The sequence below is a fragment of the Crocuta crocuta genome, unplaced genomic scaffold (assembly GCF_008692635.1).
Source record: "Crocuta crocuta isolate KB4526 unplaced genomic scaffold, BGI_CrCroc_1.0 scaffold478, whole genome shotgun sequence".
In the NCBI taxonomy this organism is placed as follows: Eukaryota; Metazoa; Chordata; class Mammalia; order Carnivora; family Hyaenidae; genus Crocuta; species Crocuta crocuta.
Genome location: NW_027530981.1, coordinates 1,445,392 through 1,472,580, shown reverse-complemented (window position 1 = coordinate 1,472,580; position 27,189 = coordinate 1,445,392). Strand labels below are relative to the sequence as shown.

At 36.8% G+C, this 27,189-nt stretch overlaps 1 protein-coding gene across 4 annotated transcripts in view; it reads left to right on the top strand.

Annotated features, from left to right (window-relative positions):
• PARD3B (par-3 family cell polarity regulator beta) overlaps window positions 1-27,189 on the top strand; it is a 997,354-nt gene that overhangs the window by 119,197 nt on the left and 850,968 nt on the right. For all 4 annotated transcript variants that reach the window (XM_077770171.1, XM_077770172.1, XM_077770173.1 and 1 more), the window contains exon 2: window positions 26,670-26,771. In XM_077770171.1, the coding sequence (XP_077626297.1) occupies window positions 26,670-26,771 (102 nt within the window). The remainder of the gene's footprint in view (window positions 1-26,669; window positions 26,772-27,189) is intronic.

The window sequence follows — 27,189 nt, the reverse complement described above, 5'->3', positions numbered from 1 at the left end:
CCTGGAAGGAGTGTCCAGAAATCTGGCTGTTGAAGGCGTTACCATCTCCCTAGCCCAAGGAGCAAACCCCAGCTGCAGTTTGCTTTCCCTTAAATGTCTTGTTGAGAGGTGGTTTTTTTTTTTTTAATTTTTTTTATTTTCAAACCAAGTACTTCATGACTAGAGGCATAGTAAGTCATGATACTCAGATACCTTTTCTCATCTCTACTTGGAATGTAGTACTCTGCTGCAGGGATGTTCAAACACTGGAGCTCAGGACCTCGTCCCTCTCAAATCCTTGGGGACTTCAATGCGCTTAAGTTTATGTGGTTTATACTTATCAATATTTTAGATTAGACATTAGAAGGGGGCACCTAGAATATTAAAACTTCATTCATAAATGAGCCCATTACATGCTCACACAAATAACATTTTTCTGAGAAGTAACTATTTTTCAAAGCAAAACCGTTAGTGAGGAAAGTGCTATATTACATTTCCACATCTCTTTGTCTAACTTAATGGAAGGTGACTGGAATCTCTAGTCTCTTTCTGCATTTTGTCAGTTTTGATAGGATCTTTGGCTGATGGTTATGAAGAAGTGTGCAATTTACACAGAGAATGTAGTTGGAAAATTGTGTATGTTACTTTTTAATATTATACCATAGCTTGACAAGTGATAGTTTAATGTGGTTTTTTTTTGCAAAGAAACTGAAACCATATTAATGAACCTTAAATACTGTTAAGTAAAAGCCCATTGTATATCTTGCATTTTGAATGAATATTTTACTCAGATGATTTTCTGACATCATACATTGTCTCTTGGAAAATATTGATAGATATTATGTAAATATCACCACAATTTGTTGTGTATTGGAATTCTCACACTCATAAATACCACCACTGATCTCATCAGAACCGTCTTTAAGTACTGGGAAGCTGTCAAGCTCATGGTGGGGGATACAAGTTACCCACCATTCTAATTTTTGTCCAATACCTGGAATTTGACTAAAAATCCTATCAGTTTTCCTTTAAGTGACAGATTTACTTTATTTTTAAAAAGTCTGTATGGAGCACCTGAAACTAATATAGCATTGTGTGTTAATGCTACTGGAATTAAAATCAACTTAAAGTCTGACAGAAACTGAAGTCTGGAAAATCAGTTTGTCTATCATTCTTTCAAGTAAAAATGCACCATGAAAACAGGTATTTCAGCTTGCAACCTAATTGTACAAGGTCTCCTTCCTTCCTTCCTTCCTTCCTTCCTTNAAACTGAAGTCTGGAAAATCAGTTTGTCTATCATTCTTTCAAGTAAAAATGCACCATGAAAACAGGTATTTCAGCTTGCAACCTAATTGTACAAGGTCTCCTTCCTTCCTTCCTTCCTTCCTTCCTTCCTTCCTTCCTTCCTTCCTTCCTTCCCTCCCTCCCTTCCTCCCTTTCTTCCTCTCCTCCCCTTCCTCCCTCCCTTCCTTCTTCCTTCATTTCAAGAAAATTTTAGGGTGTTTGGGTGGCTCAGTGGTTAGGTGTCCGACTTCAGTTCAGGTCACGATCTCAGGGTTCATGAGTTCGTGTTCTGTGTCAGTCTCTCTACTGATAGCTGAGAGCCCGGAGCCTACTTTGGATTCTGTGTCCCTCCCCTCTTTGTCCGCCCCTCCCCTGTGCTTGCTCTCTCTTTCTCTATGTCTTTCTCTCAAAAATAAACATTAAAAATGAAAAATTCTGTATCAATAGGGCTTTATGCATATTTCCTATTTGGTCACACAGAATATTAAAGATGTATATTCAGGAGAGGAGATTTAATAAATTTTACAATGCTTACTGTTGTTTTTTTTTTTTTTAAAAGCTGGAAGTCAGTTGTGAAAATAAAACCACTATTTGTAAAGTGTATTGCCTCTACCACTATTCATCCTAAGGCACCAGCAGTTTTACCCAACATCAGTCCCAAGGACAACATATCATATATGGCAAATCTATAATCATGGAAGTAACTTTGACATCTTGGATTTTCTGAAAATATCTCAAGGATGCTCAGAAGTCTGTGAGCCAACTTTGAGAACTACTGCTCTAGTACATATGTTCTAACTGCACGGATTGCATTATGAGATGCACACTCATATGAGAAACATCACTGTTGGCCTATGAAGCAGAGCTTTGCTACTGTTCCTCCTTTATCCAAGCATCCAAACTAAGCAAATAGTTAATCCTTACATTAGCCATAGTTTAGTCATTCCTTATTTAAATGTACTATTAGGGGAGTAAGTGAGATGAGCCTAATTCAAGCTCTAACCTCAGTACCATTTTTCCAGTCTGGTCCTACTTGTTGACTCACATATCTCTTGCCCATCTTTGCCCATCCTGTCATTCTTTTGACTGATGGATGTGGGGGGGAGGAGGGATGGGCATGGAGGAGGACACTTGTGGGGATGAGCACTGAGTGTTATGTGGAAACTAATTTGACAATAAACTATTTGTAACAAAAAAGAGTTTCCCTTAGCTTTTTGAGGTTCCCAATAGCCTATCCTGAACTCTGCACTGAGATAACTTTCTATTGAATTTACTCCTCTGTTGGCAAAAATTTCACTCCTGTCCTCTCTTAGAGTGTCAGTACTTATTTGCTGAACTTAATCTAAACGATGAAATATAAGGGTTAAGGTTAAGCCCACTTCTGGAAGCTAAACTCTTTACTAAGCCTACTGACTTTTTACCAAATGAAAGATATCATTTCACTAGTTCTGATTTTAAAATATAAGTCTGAGTTGACCTGAGCTTGTAAATTGCAGGTGTGGTTCTTTGACTCACCAGCTCCTGGACCTTCTGTGAGGTATGCTACATCTTGGAGCCTTATCCTCATCTGTGTACAGAGTTAGTAATGTTCACCTGTAAAGACTAATGTCATTATGTACAAAGTAGCTGCCAAATGTGTCACATGTAGTAGATAGCAACTGTTTTTAAAATTATAATTTATTATTTGGAACCTATACTTTTACCAGTTCTAATTTTAGCAGTCATATACATTGTCACTATTCTAGAATGAAATGGTGCCCTCAGAATAGTTGTGTTTTTTTGTTTGTTTGTTTGTTTTTTGACACGTGTACCTTAGCTGAAGTTGGAGGAAACATTAAGGGTACAAGTAATGGACAGCCCATACAAAACAATGAAAAATCTTATTTTCAATTTTCAAACAGGACAGATTCATCTTGTTCAAACTGTAGGGTCTCTAACTTGGTGAGATTTTTATTTGATTCATAGTTGGAAGTTAAAATTATTGCTTTGACACGATAACCTCATTAATGACTTGCTCATTGGTTCGTTACATCAATGAATAGGTTTTATTCTGCTAATCTCTGCTTTTTTAATTGAGGTAGTTTTAGGTGTACAATGTAATATTTGCATATGTTGTGAAATAGTCACAGCAAGTCTTGTTAACTTCTGTCACCATAGTTACAAATTATTTTTGTGATGAGAACTTTTAAGATCTGGTCTCTTACTGGCTTAAAAAAATGCACAGGTAAGTATTTTACCTCTTGTCATTGTGCTCTACAGTACATCCCTGAATCTCAAATTCTTTATTCAGCAATCAAAGGTAGATGACAAGGAAGAAAATGTCTGGGGTGGTTCCATACAAATTTTAGGATAGTTCTAGTTTTGAGAAGAATGCTGGTGCAATTTTGATTGGGATTGCATTGAATGTGTAGATTGCTTCAGGTAGTACTGACATTTTAACAATATTTATTCTGATCCATGAGCATGGAATGTTTTTCCATTTCTTTGTGTCTTCTTCAATTTTCTTCATAAGTTTTCTATAGTTTTCATCATACGGATCTCCTATATCTTTGGTTAGGTTTATTCCTAGGTATTTTATGTTTTTTTTGTGCAGTTGTGAATGGGATCAGTTTCTTGATTTCTCTTTCTGTTGCTTCATTATTGGTGTATAAAAATGCAACTGATTTCTGTACGTTGATTTTGTACCCTGCAACTTTGCTGAATTCATGGATCAGTTCTAGTAGGCCCTAAATAGCCAAAGTAATATTGAAGAAGAAAACCAAAGTGGGAGGCCTCACCATTCCAGACTTTAGCCTCTACTACAAAGCTGTAATCATCAAGACAGTATGGTATTGTCACAAAAATAGACACATAGACCAACGGAATAGAATAGAGAACTCAGAATTGGACCCACAAATGTATGGCTAACTAATCTTTGACAAAGCGGTAAAGAATATCCAATGGAAAAAAGACAGCCTCTTTAACAGATGCTGCTGGGAGAACTGGACAGCAACATGCAGAAGAATGAAACTAGATCATTTTCTCACACCATGCACAAAAATAAACTCAAAATGGATAAAGGAACTGAATGTGAGACAGGAAACCATCAAAACCCTAGAGGAGAAAGCAGGAAACCCCCTCCTCGACCTCAACCACAGCAATTTTTTACTTGACACATCCCCAAAGGCAAGGGAATCAAGAGCAAAAATGAACTATTGGGACCTCATCAAGATAAAAAGCTTCTGCATAGCAAAGGAAACAATCCATGAAACTAATAGGCAACTGATGGAATGGGAAAAGATAATTGCAAATGACATAGCAGATAAAGGACGAGTATCCAAAATGTATAAGGAACTCTCCAAGCTCCATACCTGAAAAACAAACAATCCAGTGAAGAAATGGGCAGAAGACATGAGCAGACACTTCTCCCAAAGAGGACATACAGATGGCCAACAGACACATGAAATGATGTTCAGCGTCCCTCATCATCAGGGAAATACAAATCAAAACGACACTGAGATACCACCTCACGCTAGTCAGAGTGGCTAAAATAACAAATCAGGAGACTCTAGATGCTGATGAGGATGTGGAGAAAGGGACACCCTCCTACACTGTTGGTGGGAATGTAAACTGTTGCTGTTTTCCTCTGGAAAACAGTGTGGAGGTTCCTCAGAAAATTAACAGTAGAACTCTCCTAAGACCCAGCAATAGCACTGCTAGGACTTTACCCAAGGGATACAGGAGTGCTGATGCATAGGGGCACACGTACCCCAACGTTCATAGCAGCTCTCTTAACAATAGCCAAAACATGGAAAGAGCCCAAGTGTCTATCAACTGATGAATGGATCAAGAAGATGTGGTTCATCTGTACAATGGAAAACTACATGGCAATGAGAAAGAATGAAATCTGTCTATTTGTAGCAACATGGATGGAACTTGAGGGTGCTATGCTGAGCAAAATAAGTCAGGCAGAGGACAGATACCATATGTTTGCACTTATAGGAGGATTAGGAGGAACTTAACAGAGGACCATGGGGGAGAAGAAGGGGAAAAATAGTTGGGGAGAGGGAGGGAGGCAAACCATGAGAGACTCTTGAATGCTGTGAACAAACTGAGGGCTGATGGGGGGGGTGGAGAGGGGAAGTGGTATGATGGGCACAGAGGAGGGCACTTGTTGGGATGAGCACTGGGTGTTATATGGAAACCAACTTGACAATAAACTATTTAAGAAAAAAGGTATATACATAATATGAAAATTAAAAAAGAATGGGGTGATAAAATTGAATATAGAATAAAACATATCAGTTGCTTGTGCACTTGATGCTAGATTTTTTTTTTAAGAAATGGAGAAATACCTATATTTCATCTGGGAATATCTATTGTGTTTGTGTATACCAAATGAGCTGTAGAAGTTGTGGTCTGCAAATACATAAAGCAAATAAAAGTCCTGGCAGCTGGGGCATAACTAAATGCTTGCCACTCTCCTTGTAAGTTAGTTATTAAAGGCAAACTTTTGATCATTGATCTAATGTGGTGAAGAATGCTGATTTTCCTGTTGGACATGATAGTGAAAGGTAATGCAGCGTATACAAGCACTTACAATGAAAGGATATTTTTATTTCTACTTTTAAAAATTGATTCTGGTTTTTAAGGAACTTTCCTTATAAGTGCACATTGGCTCTGTTAAAATCCATTCTGAAGAACTTAAGGCAAATAGCTTCTGAGAATTTGGACTCATTAGCAGGGCTTAGTCCTTTGGCTACATTTCCTGATAATAGTTCTGTTGAGTATGTGAATGTCAGAGAGCAGGCGTAGTAAGAATTGGTCTCCTGTGCTCATTAGTGAATACATACAGGATGAGGTAGAATGAGGCAGTCCAAGGACCAATCAGTATATTTCAGCGCTCTTCCCTTTCTTTTTTACGTATTCTTCTTGTTTATTGGGCATTAGTTTAAAAGCCTTATGTTTAATAGGAACTTTGGCATATGTAAATATTTGATGTGAGTGTTTGCTGGGTTCAGTTTTCATTTGCTTTTTCATTGCCCTTATGAAGAGGACCGGGGAGGATGTTTGTGCTGATTTAGAAATGTTAAGAATTTGGGGGAGTGGCTTTTCAGCATCCTGCATTGTGTTAATCATGTTTATGGCTGGGACTTTCTTGATATTTTTTACTTTGTTCTTTAAGCCAGGCTTTTAAAATTCTTTAAAAAGTACAAAATGTCCCCACTTCATTGTTTTCAAAAATGATTAAGAAGTATAAAATTTTTGAAAGGTGTTGGTATAGCCTTGAAGGATAGGCTGTGGGTATTGACCATATGGAAGGTGGAGTCCTGTCCAGGAATGCCCCACCCTACAGCTGTTTGGCTCCTCTTGAAAGGGCTTACAGGGGCTCTGCCAGCAGAATGATATTCTTCCTGGCATTGGCTCTTCTGTGCCATCTGGTTCAGAGCTGTGGCCCCACACCCAATGGCAGATTTTCTTACTTTGGAAGCAGAGAGCCACATTCTTCAACTGGTGGATGAAAAATTCCAACCATTCCAATTATCTGTGCCTGTGGCCCCTTCTGCTTTACACAGATCATAGATCATCAAGTGCCAACTCATTAGATTCAGGCTCTGGAAAATTGTGCTATAATCCTGGCTTTGCCACTGGCCAATTTTGTGACTTCAGGGAATACGTTCAACTACTCTGGGCCTCAGTTTCCTCAGCTGCAAATTGAAACAACTTGATTACAGTTCTTTTTTAATGAAACAGTTTGTGATCTCTAACTGGTAATTTTTCTATACTCATAATAAAGCTGTATTGCAAGGATGTAGAAATTACTGGGATAAATAAGGTTTAGCATTGACGTTGATTGGCACATTTCTTAACAAGTTTTAGAGGAGGATATCAAGGACACTGGAGGAACATCGGGGGCAATGTGGAGGAGGTGACAGACTCTTAAAGAATTTTGTGACTGTGCATTGGCCTTGCACAGAGCCTGAAGCTGTTTGTTCAGTAATTATTTACTTAATGATGATTGTTTCCTGTTGTTGACTGGTACAGTTTTCCTTTCTTGAACTTTATAATGCTGGGTTGGGCTCTTGAGTGGGGAAGTAAAGGAAGCATATTAAGGTGATGAAAACATTGCCCATACACTTGAGTTGAAACATACAAACAACTGATCATTGAGGCAAAATGAAACCTATATGAGCAGAGTGTGAACGAGGTAACGAGGGCTTTGTAGAGGAAGAAATTCTGCTGGGGGATTGGGGAAAGATTTACATGTAAGATGAGGAAGTATCTGAGTTGGACCTAGAGAAATGATAGCTAAGTTTATATAGGGAGAGAAGGAAGAAAGGTCATTTTAAGCAAGGAAGAAGAGCTTTTTGGATTGAAGCAGTACATGATTCTAAGTACATGACTCTAGGAAGGCCACTATGCATTTGAAGAAAAGAGAGTAAATGTAGACCATTAGTTGACTGCTGCTGTAATGTGGACAAAAGAGGGTGGTTAACTTTATGAGGAAGGTAGTTGTGGAAGTGAGGAAAATGGACAGACTTGAAGTAGATTTAGAAAAAAAAAACAATTGACGGAATTTGTGGATGGATTTCATAGAGGGGTTAGGGAGATGGGTATAGATGAATCCTAAACTTTTAGCTCACAGAACTGCAAAAGTACTGCCATTCACTGAGAAAAGAAATGTGTAGGCTGTGAAAGGTCATGCATGTGCTCAGTTCCAAGCATGTAGGTTTAAAGCATCTATAAAGTGTCTATGTTGAGATGTCACAGTGGATCTCAGTAATAAGTCTTGGTAGAGATGTGTTTGGGAGCCATCTACTTAAAAAAAAATTGTGACTTTATATTTTTGTAGCAGTTTAAAGTTCACAGCAAAATTGAGGGAAAGTTACAGAGATTTCCCATAAACTTTTACTCTCTCCCCCATGAATAGCCTTCCCTATTATCAACACTTACCAGAGTGGTACATTTGTTGTAACTGATGAACCTACATTGCTCATCATAATCCCATAGTCCATAGTCCACATTACGGTTCATTCTTGGTGTTGTCATACTTTTGTCCAGACATATAGAATGTACACCTGTCTTTTCATTGCCCTAAAAATTCTGTGCTCTGCCTGTTCATCCCTCCTCTGTCCCAACCTCTGGCAACCACTGATTTTTTTTTTTTAACTGTCCCTCTGGTTTTGCCTTTACCAGAATGTATATAACATTGGAATCATATTGTATGTAGCCTTTGTTGGCTTTCACTTAGTAATATACATTTAAGGATCCTCTAAGTCTTTTCATGGCTTGGTAGCTTATCTTAGTGCTGAATAATATTCCATTATCTCAACACACCACAGTTTATTTTTTTTATCCATTTCCTGAATGACTTCTTGGTGGCTTCTGGGTTTTGGCAATTATTAATAATACTGCTATAAACATCCATGTGCAGGTTTCCATGTGGACATACATTTTCAACTCCTTTGGGTAAGCACCAAGGAGCTTGATTACTGAATCATATGATAAAGGTAGGTTTAGTTTTGTAAGAAACCACCAAATTGTCTCCCAGAGTGTCTGTACCATTTTACATTCCCACCAGTGAATGAGATTTCATGTTTTTCCACATATATGTCAGCATTTGGTATCGCCAGTGTTCTGTATTTTGGCCATTCTAATAGGTTTGTAGTGGTATCTCATTGTATTAATTTGCATTTCCCTGACATGATGTAGAGCACTTTTTATGTGCTTTTTAAAGGTCATCTGTGTATATTCTTTGGTGATCTTTGGTGAGGTTAACTGTGAAGGGTTTTGGCCAATTTTTTTAAGTGTTTATTTTGAGAGAGAGAGTTTGTGTGCCTGCATATGAGTAGGAGAGAGGCAGAGAGAGAGAGAGAGAAGGAGGGAGGGAGGGAGGGAGAGAATTCCAAGCAAACTCCATGCTCAGCATGGAGACTGACCCAGGGCTCGATCTCACAACCCTGAGATCATGACCTGATCTAAAATCAAGAGTCAGATGCTCAACTGACTGAGCCCAGCCACGCCTTTGCCTTGTATTTAATATTGGGAAGCTTCCACTTTCTCACCACCAAGTATGATGTGAACTGTAGATTTTTTGTAGATATTATTTATGAAATTGAAGAAGTTCCTCTCTAATCCTAATTTACTTGGAGTTTTTTTGTCATGAATGGGTATTGTATTTTGTATATTTTTTTTTCTGCTTTTTTGACTTAATCATGTGATCTTTGCATATTGATCTGCTGGATTATGTTAATTGATTATTAAATGATAAGCCAGCTTGGCATACCTACAGTAAATCTTAGTTGATGGTAGTGGTGTACAGTTATTTTCATTCACAGTTGTATTTAGTTTGCTAATGTTTTGTTGTATATATATATATGTATTATATACATATATATATGTTTATCAGAGAGATTGGTCTGGTTTTCTTTGATGTTTTCATCTCATTTTAGTATTAGGGTAATGCTGGCCTCACGGAATGAGTTAGGATGTATTCCCTCTGGTTTTATCCTCTGACAGTTATTGAAAAGAATTTGTATGATTTTTAAAGATAATGTGTATCATTTCTTTCTTAAATATTTGTCAAAATTCATCAGTGAACCCACCTTGACCTGGTGCTTTTTGTTCTGGAAGGTTATCAATTATCAGTTCATCTTAATAGGCACAGGTCTAGTCATATTGTGTATTTCTTCTTGTGTGAGTTTTGGCAGATTGGCCTTTCAAAGAATTGGTCCATTTCATCAAGGTTATCAAATGTGTGGATTTAGTGTTTTTCATTATTCCCTTATTTTTCTAATGTCCATGGGAGCTATAGTGATGTCCTTTCTTTCATTTCTGATACTGGTAATTTGAGTCCTCCCTTTTTTCTTAGCATAGTTAGAGGCTTAACAATTTAATTGGTATTCATAAAGAATCGGTTTGAATTTATTGATATTTCTTTACCGATTATTCATTGTCAGTTTCATTGATTTGTGCTGTAATTTTTTTAATTTTGTATTTGCTCCTTTTTTTTTTTTTTTAGTTTCCTGAAGTGGAAATTTAGATTATTCATTTTAGATCTATTTTTCTTTCTTTTTTTTTAATGATTATTTTTTAAATGTTTTTTATTTATTTTTGCGAGTCAGAGAAAGACAGTGCGAGCGGAGGAGGGTTACAGAGAGAGAGGGAGACACAGAATCTGAAGCAGGCTCCAGGTTCTGAGCTAGCTGTCAGCACAGAGCCCAACGCGGGGCTCGAACCCACGAACCGTGAGGTCATGACCTGAGCCAAAGTCGGACGCTTAACCGACTGAGCCACCTAGGTGCCCCGATCTATTTTTCTTTCTAATAGAAATTCAGTGCTATGAATTTCCTCAGAGCACTGCTTTTGATCCATTGTGTAATTTTTCCTCTGATTCTCTAGATGTCTTGTATTTTCTTGACTCCCAAGTATTACCTATTTGTATTGTTTGCTTGTTTCTTTCTTTCTTTCTTTTTTTTTTGTGTCAGTCTCTGCCTTCCATGGGGAGTCACAAATAATGAAAAGTAGTAGAATCTTGGTATTCTCTTTTATATTGTGGACTCTGTCTTTTAGTATGTGAAGGACTTGTAAAAATTTCGGAGAAGAGTAAGGAAAAGTATACTTAATGAGGCAGGTAAGAAGAAATAAAAATTTTTGTTATTCTTGTATAGAAAAAAGAAAGCAAGGGATGATTTGCTGATAAACTTCCATGTCCGTTGTGGAAAGAGATATAAATAAATAAGACTTCTTCCAAGTTTATGAAGCATTACTCACTATGGAGGTGATCTAGGATCTAGTAATTTTTCCAATCTGAAAGGATTGAGTGAACGCTATAGAGGAGAGAAAGTTCAGCTGGAATACTTTCCCATTACTAAGTGTGGCTCTTGAGGTCAAATGAGTGGGCTGACATAGCCAACAGGTGACATCAGATTGGCCTTCCTTAGCTGGCATCTGTTCTGATTGGTTAGTGCCTTTGTACTTCAGATTACTAAGTTTTTGAATTATCATGGACCCAATTTTAGATTTTATTTCAATCCCAGATTTTCTATCTCTATTTTATATTTTTATCGTCTCTTGGACTGTTTAAAAACTAATGCTGTTGGATGCCTGGGTGGTTCAGCTGGTTAAGCAGCCAACTTCAGCTCAGGTCATGATTTTACAGTCCGTGGGTTTGAGCCACACATGGTGGCTCTGTGATGACAGCTCAGAGCCTGGAGTCAGCTTCAGATTCTGTGTCTCCCTTTCTCTCTGCCCCTCCTCCACTTGTGCTCTGTCTCTGTCTCTCAAAATAATAAACACTTAAAAAACTATAAACTAATGCTGTTCTTGGGTAACATTCTCTGGAATGTTAGGCCAAAAGTGAATGTGACCCAACATTTTGTGATGGCTGCGCTTCTAAATTAACACTGAAAATTTCTGAAAATGTTCCTTCTAGTTACTTACTTAACCTCAATTATAACTCTTTTCATTCCAAACACAACTCTGAGATGGTTCTTCTAATGCACTAATTTTCACTTGTATTTAATTTGGAGTAATAGAGCTGTTAAGAACTTAAATAAAAGACAGTATTCTATATTTGACACCTGTTCTAGGCAAAATAATGGCTTCCCAAAGTTGTCCACTTCTCAGGTGTCAGAACCTGTGTATATATTATGTTCCATGGCAAATGAGAATTCAGGTGGCATTCGAATTAAGACTGCTCATCAGTTAACTTGGAGATGGGAAGATTGTCCTGCAGTAATCTGATGGGCCCACTACAATCACAAGAATCCTTGTATGTGGAAGAATGACTCAGAAGACGGCAGACTACGCTGGCCATTCCTAGCTTTAAAGGTAGAAGGAAGGCCTTAACCCAAAGAATTTGGAAGCTGCTAGAAGCTAGAGAAGGCCAAGGAACAGATTCTGCTCAAGAGTCCCCAGACTAGGAATTCAGCACCATTGATGGCTTGATTTTAGTGCAGTGAGAATTGCATCAGACTTAAGACTTATAGAACTATAAGATAATAAATTTATTTAAGGTACTAAGTTAGTGACAATTTGTTCTAGGAGGAATAGGAAATGCATAGTATCCTTATTTATTACTATTGGGCTATAGGAAATACTTCTCATAGTCTAGATACCGGGCATTTATAATTTTCCTAGAAAAATTAGCCTATTTCCATTTTATCAAAGGCAGCCATGCTCATTTTGAAAGAAAGTAATATTTCTTGCCTATATAAAATAGGGCATAGTTTGTTTTACTATTGAATGTGGTTATATCCACCTGCGTTTTATGACCATATATACATATATACACACATATGTAATTGTATAAATAGTATATATAGAAAATACTATAAAAATATATTTTGGATTAATTTACTACACATTTTTTGATATTGAGGTCAACTCTTCTAGCTTACATATTAAAGTAACCTAATGTTATTTTTGGCAAAAGGTAGATTGTAACAAGGAAAATGTATTTGAACATTCTTATTGGAATGGCCTAGGGGTTCTGACATTAGCACCATAAGGAATGACAGACAGTCATCTCCTGTTTGGTTCGTCAGAGAACACTATTCCTTTGGCTGCCATAATTGTCAATACCAGCCATTGGCTTTCACCTTTTGGAATCCAATTATAGACAAAGTATGGTTATCATTACAGAGGAGAATGCAAATGTTTTCCACTTTGATAATGTATAAGTAAAAGTAGAGATGACAGATACGGAAAGTAAAAGGGCAAAAGGAGAGAAAAGTAAGAGCTGTGATCTCTTTTACTCTGAGGAGTGAAGAAATGCAGCCATTAGATGATAGAATTAAAAATAGAGGTTTAAGTTATTCACTGAAGATAAAAGTAGCCTTTAAAGGACGTATATTTGAATAACAATATTGGGAGAAAGAAGGATGGGAAAGTTGGAGGACTCTACACTTCGTTGCCATCATGATGTCAAAGTCAAAAGGTGATTTCTAAAGTCATGGAGACCATGAGAAATGCTCATTTAGAGAGACGTTAACAGTCAAATAGACTAAAACAGATGCCTGAAAGAGTTGCTTCTGGAGAATACTGTGGACCACCCCTTTGTACCATTTAATTTTTACAATCAACGTAATTCTTATACATGGTTTAAAGCAGGAGTTGGCAAACTCTTTTTGTAAAGAGCTAGGTTGTAAATATTTTAGCCTTCGTATGCTGTATGACACCGCTGCCATTGTGTGAAAGCAGCCATTCACAGTACCCACATGAATGAGCATGGCTGTTTCACTAAATTTATAAAAAAGATGAGGGGCAGGATTTGGCCTGTGGCCCATAGTTTGCCCATTTCTAGTTTGAAAGTCAAATAGTGCCAAAAGGTCCATAACTAAAAACAGGGGTGTGTTGATTCTCCCCCCATGCTACTTCTAAGAAGCACCACCTTCAGCCTTTTTTAGCTGTCTTTTTTAGGTACTTCCCTCCATAATTCTAAATAATTTGTGAATCAAGGGATGGCAGTGTGCTTTTATTTATAAAAAAGAACTTACTGCTATCTCTTTATTCATCAACCTGTTTATATCCTATTAGGGTACCTGAAAATTATAACTTTCTTACACCTTTTTCAGTTTTTCTACCCCATGGTTGCCCAAAATTGTCGGAATTTTTGGTTAACTCTATATCCAGTGTTTTTCCTACGGTAACCATGCAGATGTTTACTCTTGAGCCAATAGCTATGATTCCTTCCTGTCTTGTGCAAATTTTTGTTTTCCTGGAATCAGTCTATTTCGTTTGCTTAGTTTTCTTGGCGTCTCATGATTTCTTTTCTCTCCTAATAGTTGTAGGAAATGACTCTGTAGTACCATTTCCTTTGGATTTAAGTCTGCCATAAAATATAACAGTTTTGTTTGGGTTCCTTGATAACCTCACTCTTGAAGCCCTTCATTGTGCTGATCCTGTCAAGATCTGTTGCTCCCTAAGCTCCTGCATGACTACAATACTAATTGCTACCACTAAGTTTTAGGGGGAATTCCTTTCTCATGTCCTAAGTGTTGAGTCCTCTGTTGCCTGTATCCTTGTTTTCTAGGCATATAGTTCCCTAAATGCCTATGAAGAATGGCTGGGGAGGAAGACCACTAGCTTTCTGGAGTTGGATGGGGTAGCAAGATTCGAATGCTCTGAACACAGGGAACTTGAGTTCAGTACTGCTTCCTTTCCTGTGCTTTCTGTGTTTTATTTAGCTTCATCAGTGTTCCATCAGTTGGATTCTGGAGGAATGGCCCTGTTGTCAGAGAAAAAGAGTTAACAGTAGCGGTAATAGTATCTCAGTACTTCTGAAAATCAGAGACTGCTAATCCTTCACCATTCCTATGATTGCCATACTGAAAAGAAGTTTTGTAAGCAGTAAGCAGGAATAAAGTTGATGAAGTCTTTATGTTTCTCTTAGAGTTACATGTTTTTATAAACACTGACAGCAGTACCTCTTCTGATGTAAATTAGAATTCTCTTTTCTATGTCTTAATTTCTTCAGTAATGGAGCATAAAACTTTCTGTATTTGAGTAAAGATCTGGAGGCCATCTGGGTACTTGTAGAATACTTTAAACCCTCCATTCATTCATTCATTCATTCATTTGTTCATAACCATAAAGATACACAAATTGACATTATCTGTCAAAGCTGTACTTTGGAACTACCATACAAAGATGCTGGCATCATAGCAGCAATAATGTTGGGATTTAATTGGCTGCATTAAGTAAAGCTTGAGTTATATGAATTTGCGTTCTCAAATTCCTATTAAAATTCATTTTGTAGCAGAATGCTTTTTAGGGTTTCTTAATAAATTATTTAAAAAGTAATAGCTTCTCCTGGTCTTTGGGGATGTGGCTGCTTCCATTCTTTGGCTGTGGGCTTTGCATTCCTTTGGACCACACAGGCTTCTAAAACCTTGGCATCCAGGTCTTTGGACTATAAAATTTCATTGAAAACAATTAACGGAAAACAGGATTAAAAAAATCAGCTGTTTTCTTTAAAATTGTTTTGAAACCATGTATTTCAGCATTACTAAATTAGTAATGGTTTAATGTTTTGGAAGTCTTTCATACTGGGAAATTTTTGAAATAGATGTATCAATTAAAAGTAAGTGCAATTTTTGTTAATTTCGGACTTTAACATCTGATTTTCCTGATAGAACTTTGATTTTAAGATTAGAATATATTTAGTCCTGAAGATTTATAGAAGACTTACGCTTTTGTGCATTTAACTCTTAGATCCATAGAAAAAGGAAATTTCCATATTCTTGTAAAGAGAATGAACTGTGATGATGTAGGCAGTAGATTTGAAAATAATTAAAAATTGTCCTTTATTTAACAAAAAAAGGACTTAGATATCTGGACTTTTTTTTCCTCAAATAAATTTAGGTTAATGCCAGAATGAGAAAATGAACCTTTAAATTCCTTTATATAAAGAAAACCGAGATTATGGTTACTTCATGAAGCTGAATGAGAAATGACATGAGGTGATTAACATTCTTTTTGAATATTTAGTTGATAAATGAATTAGAAAGTGAAGCCTTGATGCTTAAATATTTTTCTTCCTACTTGAAAAGGAGAATAAATAGTATTATCAAAACTTGGATTCTGAGATAAAATAAAAAAACTTACCTGGAGTTGGTGCTTTTTAATTTTTTTAATTTTTTAAAAATATTTATTTTTGAGAGACTGAGCACGAGCAGGGAGGAACACTGAGAGAAGGAGACACAGAATCCAAAGCAGGCTCGGCTCTGAGCTGCCAGCACAGAGCCCGATGCAGAGGCTTGAAACCACTAACTGTGAGATCATGACCCGCGCCAAAGTTGGATGCTTAATGGACTGAGCCACCCAGGAGCCCCTGTTTGTGCTCTTATATGGAGACTACTTTTGTTTAAGATGGGATAGCACAAGCCAACCACAACTTTCATTGTGGCTGAATCTTTTGTTCTGCTGTCCCCACACCTCTCCCCCAGTAAGAGGGAGGACTGGTCTAGGTGGTCTGTAAGCCAGTAGATTCTTATGAGTTTCTAAACTTACGAATTTACTAGTCAAGGATGGAAAACCCCACATTAGGGGTTGTCGGTAGGGAAGTGTTGTTTTAGAGTGAGAAATTAGCCTATTTATAAAGGTAAGTAATATAAAATTTTCAGGTTTTTATTTTATTTCTCTACCAGAGTAATTCTGTCACCTTGAATATAGAAGACCCTTTTCTTTAAATATGTTCATAAATTAGTGACTTTTCGGGTTATACAACAAGACACAGAATAACCGATTGAGTCATATGAGATTTGTTTTCCTTAGATGTTCTGCTTAGAGATGCAGGATAATTGTGGAATCATGCTGAACTTCTGAAAACTTTTTTTTTTAACTGAAGTGTAGTTGATACACAATGTTACATTAGTTTTAAGTATACAACATAGTGATGCAACAGCTCTGTACATTATGCGCACCAGTGTAGCTACCATCTGTCACTGTACTCTGTTACACCATTGACTCTATTCCCTATGTGGGAAGCATTATTCTTTTTTTTTTTAATGTTTTATTTATTTCTGAGAGAGAGAGACAGCATGAGCAGGGGAGGGTCAGAGAGAGAGGGAGACACAGAATCCGAACCAAGTTCCAGGCTCTCAGCTAGCTGTCAGCATAGAGCCTGATGCAGGGCTTGAACCCACGAACCGTGAGATCGTGACCTGAGCTGGAAGTTGGATGCTTAACCGACAGAGCCACCCAGGCGCCCCAGAAAGCATTATCCTTATAATACCCCAGAGATTTCTTCTTTCAAGAAGTTTCTCTAACTTTAGGTTTAACACCCAAAAGAACTTTGAGGTTCTAGATGTTATAGGTTTGAGAGTCTGAAGGGTTCTTTAGGATTACATAATTCTCACTTCATAGCCTATAGCCTCCTTGAGAGATGGCAGTCTAGCCTTGGCTTGACTCCTTACAGGGATGGAGTCCTGTAAGGACACTATTCATCACTATTTCATCATATAGCCCACTCTACTCTTAAACAGCCCTTTTTGAGAGACCTTTCTAATACTGAGATTCCGTCTACCACTCTTGTTTCTGTAACTCCTGTGGGGCGATACAGAACAAGCCAAATCTTGCTTGTTGTGCATGGCAGCCTGTTAATTTGATGGGACTCTGATATGGTCATTTAACTTTCACAAATTCACCCTATAAAAGCTCAACCAAAGAAAAAACAAGGGGTTAAAAATTCGAGTACCGTAGTTAATTTGACGTATATGAGCAATGGACATGTATTCCAGAGAAAGCACAAATGACTGCTCCTACCTCTGTTGTTTCAATTCCCATATGCTTATGGTAGTGGGAGTCTATCTCTGGCCTGAGTATGATTTTAAGTGTTGAAGGTCAGTAGTTTTCACAGAACTTTGTCTCCAGTATAATTCAGATTACTTTGATACTTGACTGAAAATACAGTAATTTGCCAGTCCTGGTTGAAAAGCAGGTAGTGTTGGATTTGAGAGAGATGTCCGTCTCGTATGGTGTCTCCCTGAGAGATTACCAGTGATAACTTAACAATAAGAGATTTTTGTCTGATAATTTGAAGACTTTAGTCCTGTGTAAACTGTGGTTCTGCTATGTTTGAAATAGCAAAAATGTTTCCCTTTGTGTTCTCCAGTTTAAACAAACCTAAATCATGTCTTAAAACAAATGAGCTGACCTTTTTCCATCACCCATATTGGTGTTCTCCAGGTCGTTAGTGACCACCGCTTAAATTTTGAAGAAAATACTTTAAATGTAGTGTGTCCACTTAGTATAGAATGAGATTATTACTTGCTCTGTTTTGGACCCAGTGTTATTATCATGGCCCAAGATAGTGGTAACATTTTTAATGTATTTGTCACACTATTGACTCATTTAAGCCTGTGGTTCATTAAGCTCCTCTCTGGGTTTTACAAGTTTTGAATAATTGATGGTCAGTAAGCTAAATTTTTTGTGAGTGGGAGAAACAGCCTGTCTGCCTTTTGGGACTTTTACGTTCCTGTCTTTTATTTGCCTTAATATTTGTTCTTATAATTTTAAGGAAACTAGTTCTAAACAGCTTTGTGTAGGTCTTATTTAATTATTTGTAGACATGGTCATGTGTAAATGGAACCATCACATATTTCACTTTGAAAACGGAAATCATACTTTTTGAAGCAGAGAGTTCTTAAATTATAAAAACATTTTTAAAGTATACCACACATACAGAAAAGTGTACAAGCAAGTGTAGCCAGCATGTCCAGAAATAAAACATTAGTCCAGAAGCCCCGTTGTGACCTTTTTTTCTCACTGCCCTTTCCCTCTCAAGGGGTAATGGGTCTCCTAACTTATAAGATGGTGAAATAAATATGCCTATTTTTGAGCTTATTCATGGAATCAGAGTATGTACTTTTTTTGATATTTGGCTCTGATCAGTGTTATGCTGTGAGATTTACCCACATTGTTGCAGAAAGTTGTAGTTCGTTCAGTCTTGTTGATATTTAGTATTCCACTCCATGGACATGGTACTTATTTATTCTACTGGTGATGACTATTTGGGCTATTTCCAGATTTTTAGATATTAGGAACAATTCTCCTATGAATCTTACAGGACCTGTGTTTTGGTAATTCTGTATACTTCTGTTGGATATATATTTAGGAGGGGCATTGCTAAGCTGTGTAGGATGTTTATGGTCAAGTCTGTGTGATGTTTATGTTCAGACACTGCCAGTTTTTAATAAAACATATGCTCCCATGATCAGTGTCTGAGAATTCTGGTTGGTCATAACCGCAACTCAATCCTTATTCAATTTGGGCAAGATGAACATCTTCATAATAGGGAGTCCGTTAATCCTTAAAACTCTTCTTTAATTTTTCCTAAAAGTTGGTAAGTTTTAGCATGAAGGTTTTATGTATTTTTGTTAGACTTATTCCTAAATACTTGATTTTATGATGCTACTATAAATGTTACCATTTTTTAATTTTTGAGTTTTCTATTAATAGTTTGCCTTAATTACAGGTTTGCCTGGGTTGCTAAGATACATTTTGTGAATTGGTGGTGAATATTCTCAAGTGCATCCATTGTGATCATCATCTAATTTTTATCCTTTTTCCCTTACTCATTAGGTGACTACTTAAATTGATTTTTGAATTTTAAACCACTCTTGCATTAAGGGAATAAATCCTTTACACACGTCACTTAATTTTGATTTACACATATTTTATCTAAGATTTTTGCATATTTATCCATAGGCAAATTTTTGTAAATTTTATAATTTTTGTATAATGCCCTTGTAAGGTGTTTGTGTCTATGTTACACTGTCCTCATGAAAAGGGATGGAAGGGCACCTGTCAGTTAAGCATCTGACTCTTGACTTAGGCTCAGGTCATATCTCATGGTTATGTGAGTCTGAGCCTTGAATCGGGCTCTGTGCTGGCAGTGCAGAGCCTGCTTGGGATTCTGTCTCCCTTTCTCTCTGCTCTGTTCTCTGTTTGCTATCTCTCTCTCCTTCCCTCTCTCTCAAAATAAATAAAAATGAACTTAAAAAAAAAGGGATGGGAAATTTTTCTCTTCTAGTTTCTAGAAGTATTTGTATGAGATTGACACCTTTTCTTCCCTAAACATCAGGAAGATATTATCTGTGAAGTATTCTGAGTTTGGTTCTTTATGAGGAAGTTTTAAAATTTAATTGTTGTCTTTGTATTTCTATTTTTTGCCAGTTTTGGTAAGTTGTATTTTTTTAAATGTTCATTTCAGGGGGACCTGGGTGGCTCAGTCAGTTAAGCATCTGACTTCAGCTCAGGTCATGATCTCATGGTTCGTGGGTTTGAGCCCCGCGTCCGGCTCTGTGCTGACAGCTAACTCAGAGCCTGGAGCCTGCTTCTGATTCTGTGTCTCCCTCTCTCTCTGACCCTCCCCTGTTCATGCTGTCTCTCTCAAAAATAAGTAAAACATTAAAAAGTTTTTTAAAATGTTCATTTCATTGTTAATTTTATAGGTCTAAATTTTTACCATATATTTTTAGTAACTGTAAAATCTAAGATGGTATTGTCTTTTTCCTTGATAGTGGAAATTCATTTTTTTAAAAATCAGTTTTGCTAGGTATTTGCCAATTTTATCAAGCTTTTCATAGAACCAACTTTGTTCTATTTTTTTTTTATTTCCTTCTCTCTGTGTTTGGATTTGAATAGTTGTTCTAGCTTCTTGGGTTTAGCTTTTCTTTTTTGCTGATATTTGCATTAAAGGCCATAAATTTGCCATTAAGCACTGCTTTAGCTGCATCTCACAATTTTTGGTATGCTGTTTTAATTATTTTATGTTGAGACATATTTTTCAAATTAGATTTTTCAGAACTGTATTTCCAAACAGATTGACATTTTATAGGTGCATTTCTGGAATTGACTCTGACTTTGGTCAGAGAACATATTCTCAGTTATTCTGGACTTTTGAAATTGGGTGTATATTCTATGTGCACTTGTAGAGAATGTATTTTCTAATCTTTTTTGATGCAGTGTCTTATATGTATGGAATATAAGTTAGATCAGTTTATTAACTGTGTTGGTCAGGTGATTTATATCTTTGTTTCCTACCAAAAGTCTCACTGTGATTTTGGATTTATTTTTAAAGATTGTTTTTTTCCTCCTCAAGATTTATTTTAATTTAAGTTTAACACACACTATAATATTAGTTTCAAGTATAGAATTTAATGATCTATCACTTGCATACAACACCCAGTGGTCATCACAACAAGTGCCCTCCTTAATAGTCATCACCCATTTAAGGCATTTCCCCACCTACCAACCCCCATCAACCCTCAGTTTGTTCTCTATAGTTAAATTTATTTGTTTATTCATTTATTTTTAATATCTGTCCATTTTGGCAGCATATGTGGTGAAATTATCAGGTGCTTAGGTTTAGAATTGCTTTCTTTCCATTGGATTGATCCTTTTAGCATCATGAAATGTTCCTATTTATCTTTAGCAGTGTTTCTTAAAATCTCCTTTATCTGATGTTGGTATGGCTATATCAAGTTTCTTTTGGTAGGTTCATAGATTTTTAAAGTTGGGAGTAGGGGCACCTGAGTGGCTCAGTCGGTTGAGTGTCCGACTTTGGCTCAGGTCATGATCTTGTGGTTCATGAGTTCGAGCCCCGCGTCGGGCTCTGTGCTGACAGCTAGCTCAGAGCCTGGAGCCTGATTTGGATTCTATGTCTCCCTCTCCGACCCTCCCCTGTTCACGCTATCTCTCTCTCTCTCTCAGAAATAAATAAAACATTAAAAAATTTAATTAAATCTGGGAGTAAATTTACTGATTTACCTTCATTTTTTCATATAAATTGAGGTGTATAATTCTGTTGAGTTTGTGGGTATTACTTTTACCCCAGCATAAAAACCCTTGGTGCAATTCGAGTTCCCTTGAGTTCTTTAGAAACATATTTGATTAAAGTGGCATCACTCGTGTTCCTGTCATGCACTTGGTTAATCTTTTTCAGGAAATTGGAGGAGTGTTCTGAAGTCAGGGCCAGCTCATAATATCAAGATTTATTACTTCCTTTTCTGGCTTCATTCTGTCCTTCAGCTGTCAGTCCTGCTCTGCTAGGCTTTGCTCAGGCATCATTTTCAGGAACTGCTTGGTTCCTGAAACCTACACTGTCTGTGGTTGGTTATTCAGAGACTCCTGCTTTCTACCTGCCCCCAAACAGTCTCTGCACCTGTTCTGACTACTGTCTCCTTCCTGGGTGCTGTTTGGGGGCATCTTACTCTCTTTTAATCTGGAGTGGCTGAGAGAATACCTAGCAGTAGTTAAAATGTGCATGGATGAAAAACTTGATGATCCTCTATTTAATTTCTCATGTCTCAAGCTTCCTCTCTGCTCTTGGCAGGAAGATCTTTTTTTCCATTTCTTCTCTAACGTTTAATTCCATGATTATGAGGAATTATGTTCTGAAGCTTCTCTCACCTGGGAAGCACTGGACACACTTAGGGAAATATTTTGGGGTCTTGCACTATTGCCCTGTTGTGTTCTCTACACTTTGACTCGCATGTGCTGCATTGTGCAGAGGACCAAAGAGCCTCCATGTTCACTAATGATAAAGCAACTAAGGGCCAGAGTAGTGGTGACTTGTCTGCATCCTTATACTTAACTAGCAACAGACATGGATTTGATGCCCTGCCTTATTCTTAGGTGCCTGTAATTTTTGTTAAATTTTCTTTAAGTTTATTTATTTTGAGAGAGAGAGAGAGAGAGCAAGTGCAAGCATGAGCAGGGAAAGGGCACAGAGAGAGGGAGAGAGAGAATCCCAAGCACACTGTTAGTGACATGGGGCTTGAACCCATGAACTGTGAGAACATGACCTGAGCCAAAAGCAGGACTCTTAACCAACTGAGCCACCCGAATCCCCTGTTAATATTTTTTAATTAAGAAAAAAAAAATCCAACTCTTGTTTGCTGTGTTTAAAAAGCACATTTTGAGCCTGCTGTTTATTAAGCATTTATCCTTGGGTAATTCCATTCACGTGTCCATGCCTGGCTTTCCTCATCTGTAAAATGGATTGATTACTATTTCATGAGCCTGTTTGAGGTTAAACACGCTAATCATATAAAACTCATAGTACCTGTAGCTCCTGCCCTATAGTAACCACTAAAATTATCTGCTGTGATGATGTTGGTGATCAAATTGTGAAATGTTACTTTATGGATATATTCCACCAAATTCCTGAAATTAAATTCTACACAGAAAATTTTAATTTTCCAATAACTTTATAATTTTGCAATTGTTCTTATATTCCACTGGGTACGATTATTTGTGTGACAACATAAAGTCACCAAAAAACCATTTGCATTTCTGAACTCTGTAATTGTTACCACTGATAAATACAGCTCTTTTCCAACACTGGCTTTTCCTCCATAGTGCTTGCCTTACTTTTGGACCTGCTGCCATTGCAGGCTATTTTTTCTCTTTCTTGGACCAGAGGCATCTAGCTTAGAAACATCCATGTTTTCCCCCTTTTGAATATTGACACTGTCTCAGTCCTTGGTAGTCACAGCATCTTAGTATCTGGCTTGTCAGTCTATTCCTCCTGATACTGCAGATGAAAATTATTTTTCTTCAGAACTCTGGCTAATAGAGATTTTCTAAGGTTATAGGGTCAAATTTCATGCCATCTACCCACAGTGAAGAATATTTGTTGCTGTTAATATCAGCGCCTATTTGGAACAATTTCTACATTGATCAGTTATAAGTTTTTTGTAACTGTGGTCTTTCCATTATGTGTATATTTTTGTTTCCTTTTCCAATTCATCCTTGTGGCTATTTTTAGTTTCAAAGTTCTAGTAGTATTTAAGTATTATCATTTAAAAAATGATAAGAAACTATCAGAAATAGAGGAAATAATGTGTGCTATGTTATTTTTCAATACTTTAAGAACCAAGGAGCTTAAGTCCTAAGATTTATGGTGTAATACTTTTACTAGAGATTTTTATGAAATAATTTAAGTTTTATGTATTTCAGATATTTATGCAATAGAAAGGTAAATTAATGTCACAACTCTGAAAAATACAGTAAACTTTTCCAAATGAGTGAGTGAAACAAGATGCATATGTGAACATCTTTTCATGTTTGATCAGTTTTATTCCTGATGGTAATAAAACTAAGTAAATGAAATGCAGAATCTTGACTGCAAGGTAATGGTTGAAGTTTTTACATGCATAAAGGAGTCAGGGTGAATTTATGGTCTTATAATGGCTGTTGGCTGCTACTATTGTATGTATATTCTTAAAGTGATCTATAGCACCATGGCCAAAATACCGTGGGGACAAAATCACAGTTGGTACGTGCTGTGTTTTTTGATTTACCTCCCTTGGAATAAAATATTAACAACTCCTTTCATATAGCTTGTCTGTTTTAGTTTAGGATTAGATGTGTGCTCATCATTAGTCTACTCTTTGCTGGGGTGTATAAAATGGCAGTGTCAAAGTGAGATGGTAATGTTAGATTTGCAAACAGTCCTTTTATATTCTGGCACCATGTATTTCACTTACATGTTTTTTGATTGAATATATGATTCCAAAATCTATCAAAATAACTTTATTACTCGATTTAGTTCTGTGAAACTTTTAAATCCTGTACTCTTTCGAATCACAATTAGAGAATTAGACATAAATGTCTTAGTTGCAGCTCCTAAGACTTATTTTCCAGAATGTCTTAGAGCCCGATGTGTGTGGTAGCAGAATGCTGTGTGACTTAACAGACCCATCACGTCGCCTCTTGTCTGCTCCCTTTGCTACTGATTAGATCCTGTCCTTTGTTACTTCCTGAGTTCCCCTATTTTAAATCAGAGTGTTTGGTTTTCTTCTCCCTGTTCCTCCCTCTAGACAGGAAAACAGGCATCTTTTAACCTACACCACAATTGTTGGGGGTAGTTTACTCCAGTTTTAGGTGATAAAATTGGCTTCTACAAACTGAGCATGAGAAAAAAGCAGACAACTTAATAGAGGTCATTTAAGTAATTGAATATGTAAAAAAGCAAACTTTTTAGAACTCTTTAGAATACATCACCTTTTACACACATTGTTAAAATCAACAGATTTCATCTATAGTGCTGTCATAGATCAAAAACCAATTCAGTGGACATTAATAGAAATTAATTAATTTGAACTCCCTTTGAAAGAAGGCCGTTTTTACAAGGAACATGTAATACCCTATAGATTTCAATTATAAGTCTTGGATATATTTAGAAAAAATGTGTTGCTTGTAGCATGGCCATAGCCAAAAGACTGAATTCCCAAAGATTACCGGGGGATTTCTTTATTTTCTGTATGGTCCAGTGGTTTTATATAGTGTTTTGTCTACTCTGGCATTCTCCTCATTTAGAATCTATTCTATTGTACTTAGCTCACCTTTTATAATACAATGACCTTGAGCTGCTATAGATCTCTGATTAAAGAATCTGACTGATGGGTGTGCTCTGCTATTCTTACCTGGTTATACACTGTCTGCTTTTTTTGTTTGTTTGTTTTTTCAATCTCTTGGGGCAAGAGAACCAGACACTTAAGGTTTCCTAATGATGTGTTTCCACCTATAAGTCTAATATTAGATGCAATGAAATTCTTTTCATTTTACTTGGACTAGCTCATCAGATACTCTACAGAAAATTTAATTTTGAAGTGTCAAAAGCCTACCTAAGGATACTTCCTTTGGATTTTTAAGACTATGATTTTATTTAGTCAGATTACTGAAAAGCTATGTTTTTGGGTCACCTTTCAGTGGCCCTCTGAAAATATGCTTTAAAAGCCTTACTCTTATTTAATAGAGTATGTTCTTTTTATTGGGGGAGCAGGTAAAGGGGAGGCTGTGTGACAACCATTTCTATTAGTTTTTATAATATTGCAGTTGAATTCTGTGGGCTATGTTAGTTCTTATCCTTTATAAAGACTCATATGGTAAAGGCTTAAGGCTTTATCCTAGAAGAATTTCCTTCTTGTAAACTGGCGTGTATTTGTTTTTTGTGTGCGTTATATAAAGCTCAAAACTTTCCCACTTTGAGAAGCTTTCTGAGAATCACAGAGCCAAATTGATGATACCTTGGGTATTCGGTAAAAAGCTTACTATTATTTTTCTTCATTCATTTGTTCCTGTTCTTGTCTCATTATTACGGTTGACTTTCATATCTTTTCTGGAAATAGGCAATACATAAATAACCCAATGAGCTACATATCCTCTAATTTTGAGTTGTAGCATCAGAGTATGTAGCCACATTTCGAATTAGGAAAATGCTTTTGTTCCTTAGGCCTTACATTCCTGAATAGGTTTTTAAGACATTACTTGGAAATCTCCTAAATCACTACTGCGGTTGAGTGAACTTGTCCAACTCCAAACCCAGTTTGATGTGCTGCCCTGCAGAGCTCTTGCTCCAGATGTGATCTCAAATCTTGGAGTTGAGGACATGCATACAGCCTAGAGATTTAAAAGATGAAGAGGTCCGTGCTTACACCATTCCACTTGATAGATTCTAAAGTGACAATGATTGCCATCAAAGATTTCTGCCCTTTGATTTTTTTCCCCTCCTCTATAGCTTTGGGAATCTGAATTTGAATTTCTAAGCCCACTTCAAAGAGTACCATCAAGAAGATATTCCGCGTCCCCCCCCCCAATATTCTTGGGATTACCTAAACTGAAGTTATAAAAACTTCCTTGAAATTGCTTCTCAAATAACAGTGAGACTTTATTTTTGCATTGCCATTTATCTTCCAAGATAATTGATGAAATATGCATACTTTGACTTACTGATTTTCTTGAAATAAGATAAAAATACCAACCGTTTATTGAAATAAAGAGGTAACATTTCTTTACGGTGTTCAAACATTTTATTACCAGTGCCTATTTTTAATGAGTCAACTTATTTTTTTACATTCAAATGTATTTTCAAAAAGCTTGAGTCATGAAACTTGTTGATTGTTCTACCACAGGATCCTGGTTACTGGGTGAAGATCCATCACTTAGAATACACGGATGGAGGAATTCTGGATCCAGATGATGTTTTGGCAGATGTCGTTGAAGACAAAGATAAGGTAGACGACTCAAACTGTTCCTCATTGTTTTCCTCTGTAGAGCTGTGTTGTTTCCTAGAGATTGAGATCCTTAACAAACTCATGTGTCAGTTATTACTAAGAGATACCATCTGCTCAGGTTCCACCTGAACAGCCTATAAATCAAAGTTGTTCATCAGATGTTTGGAAAAACTTTGTCAAGGTTTGGGAATCTGTTTATGGTGGCCTAATTAGCAGACACTTCATTCCCAAGAGTTCCTGATGCGTCTTAGTAAATTAGCATCAGGCTCTGAGGCTGTTCGAGTTTTCATTGCCATTGTTGGCTCTGGGGTTTATTCTTGGCCCTTGCTAAATATTCAGCTCAGTGCTTGTGATTTGAATGTGTTTCAAACTAGAGCATACAGTGGGGAGAAAAGTCTTACAAAGAACTATGGTGAAA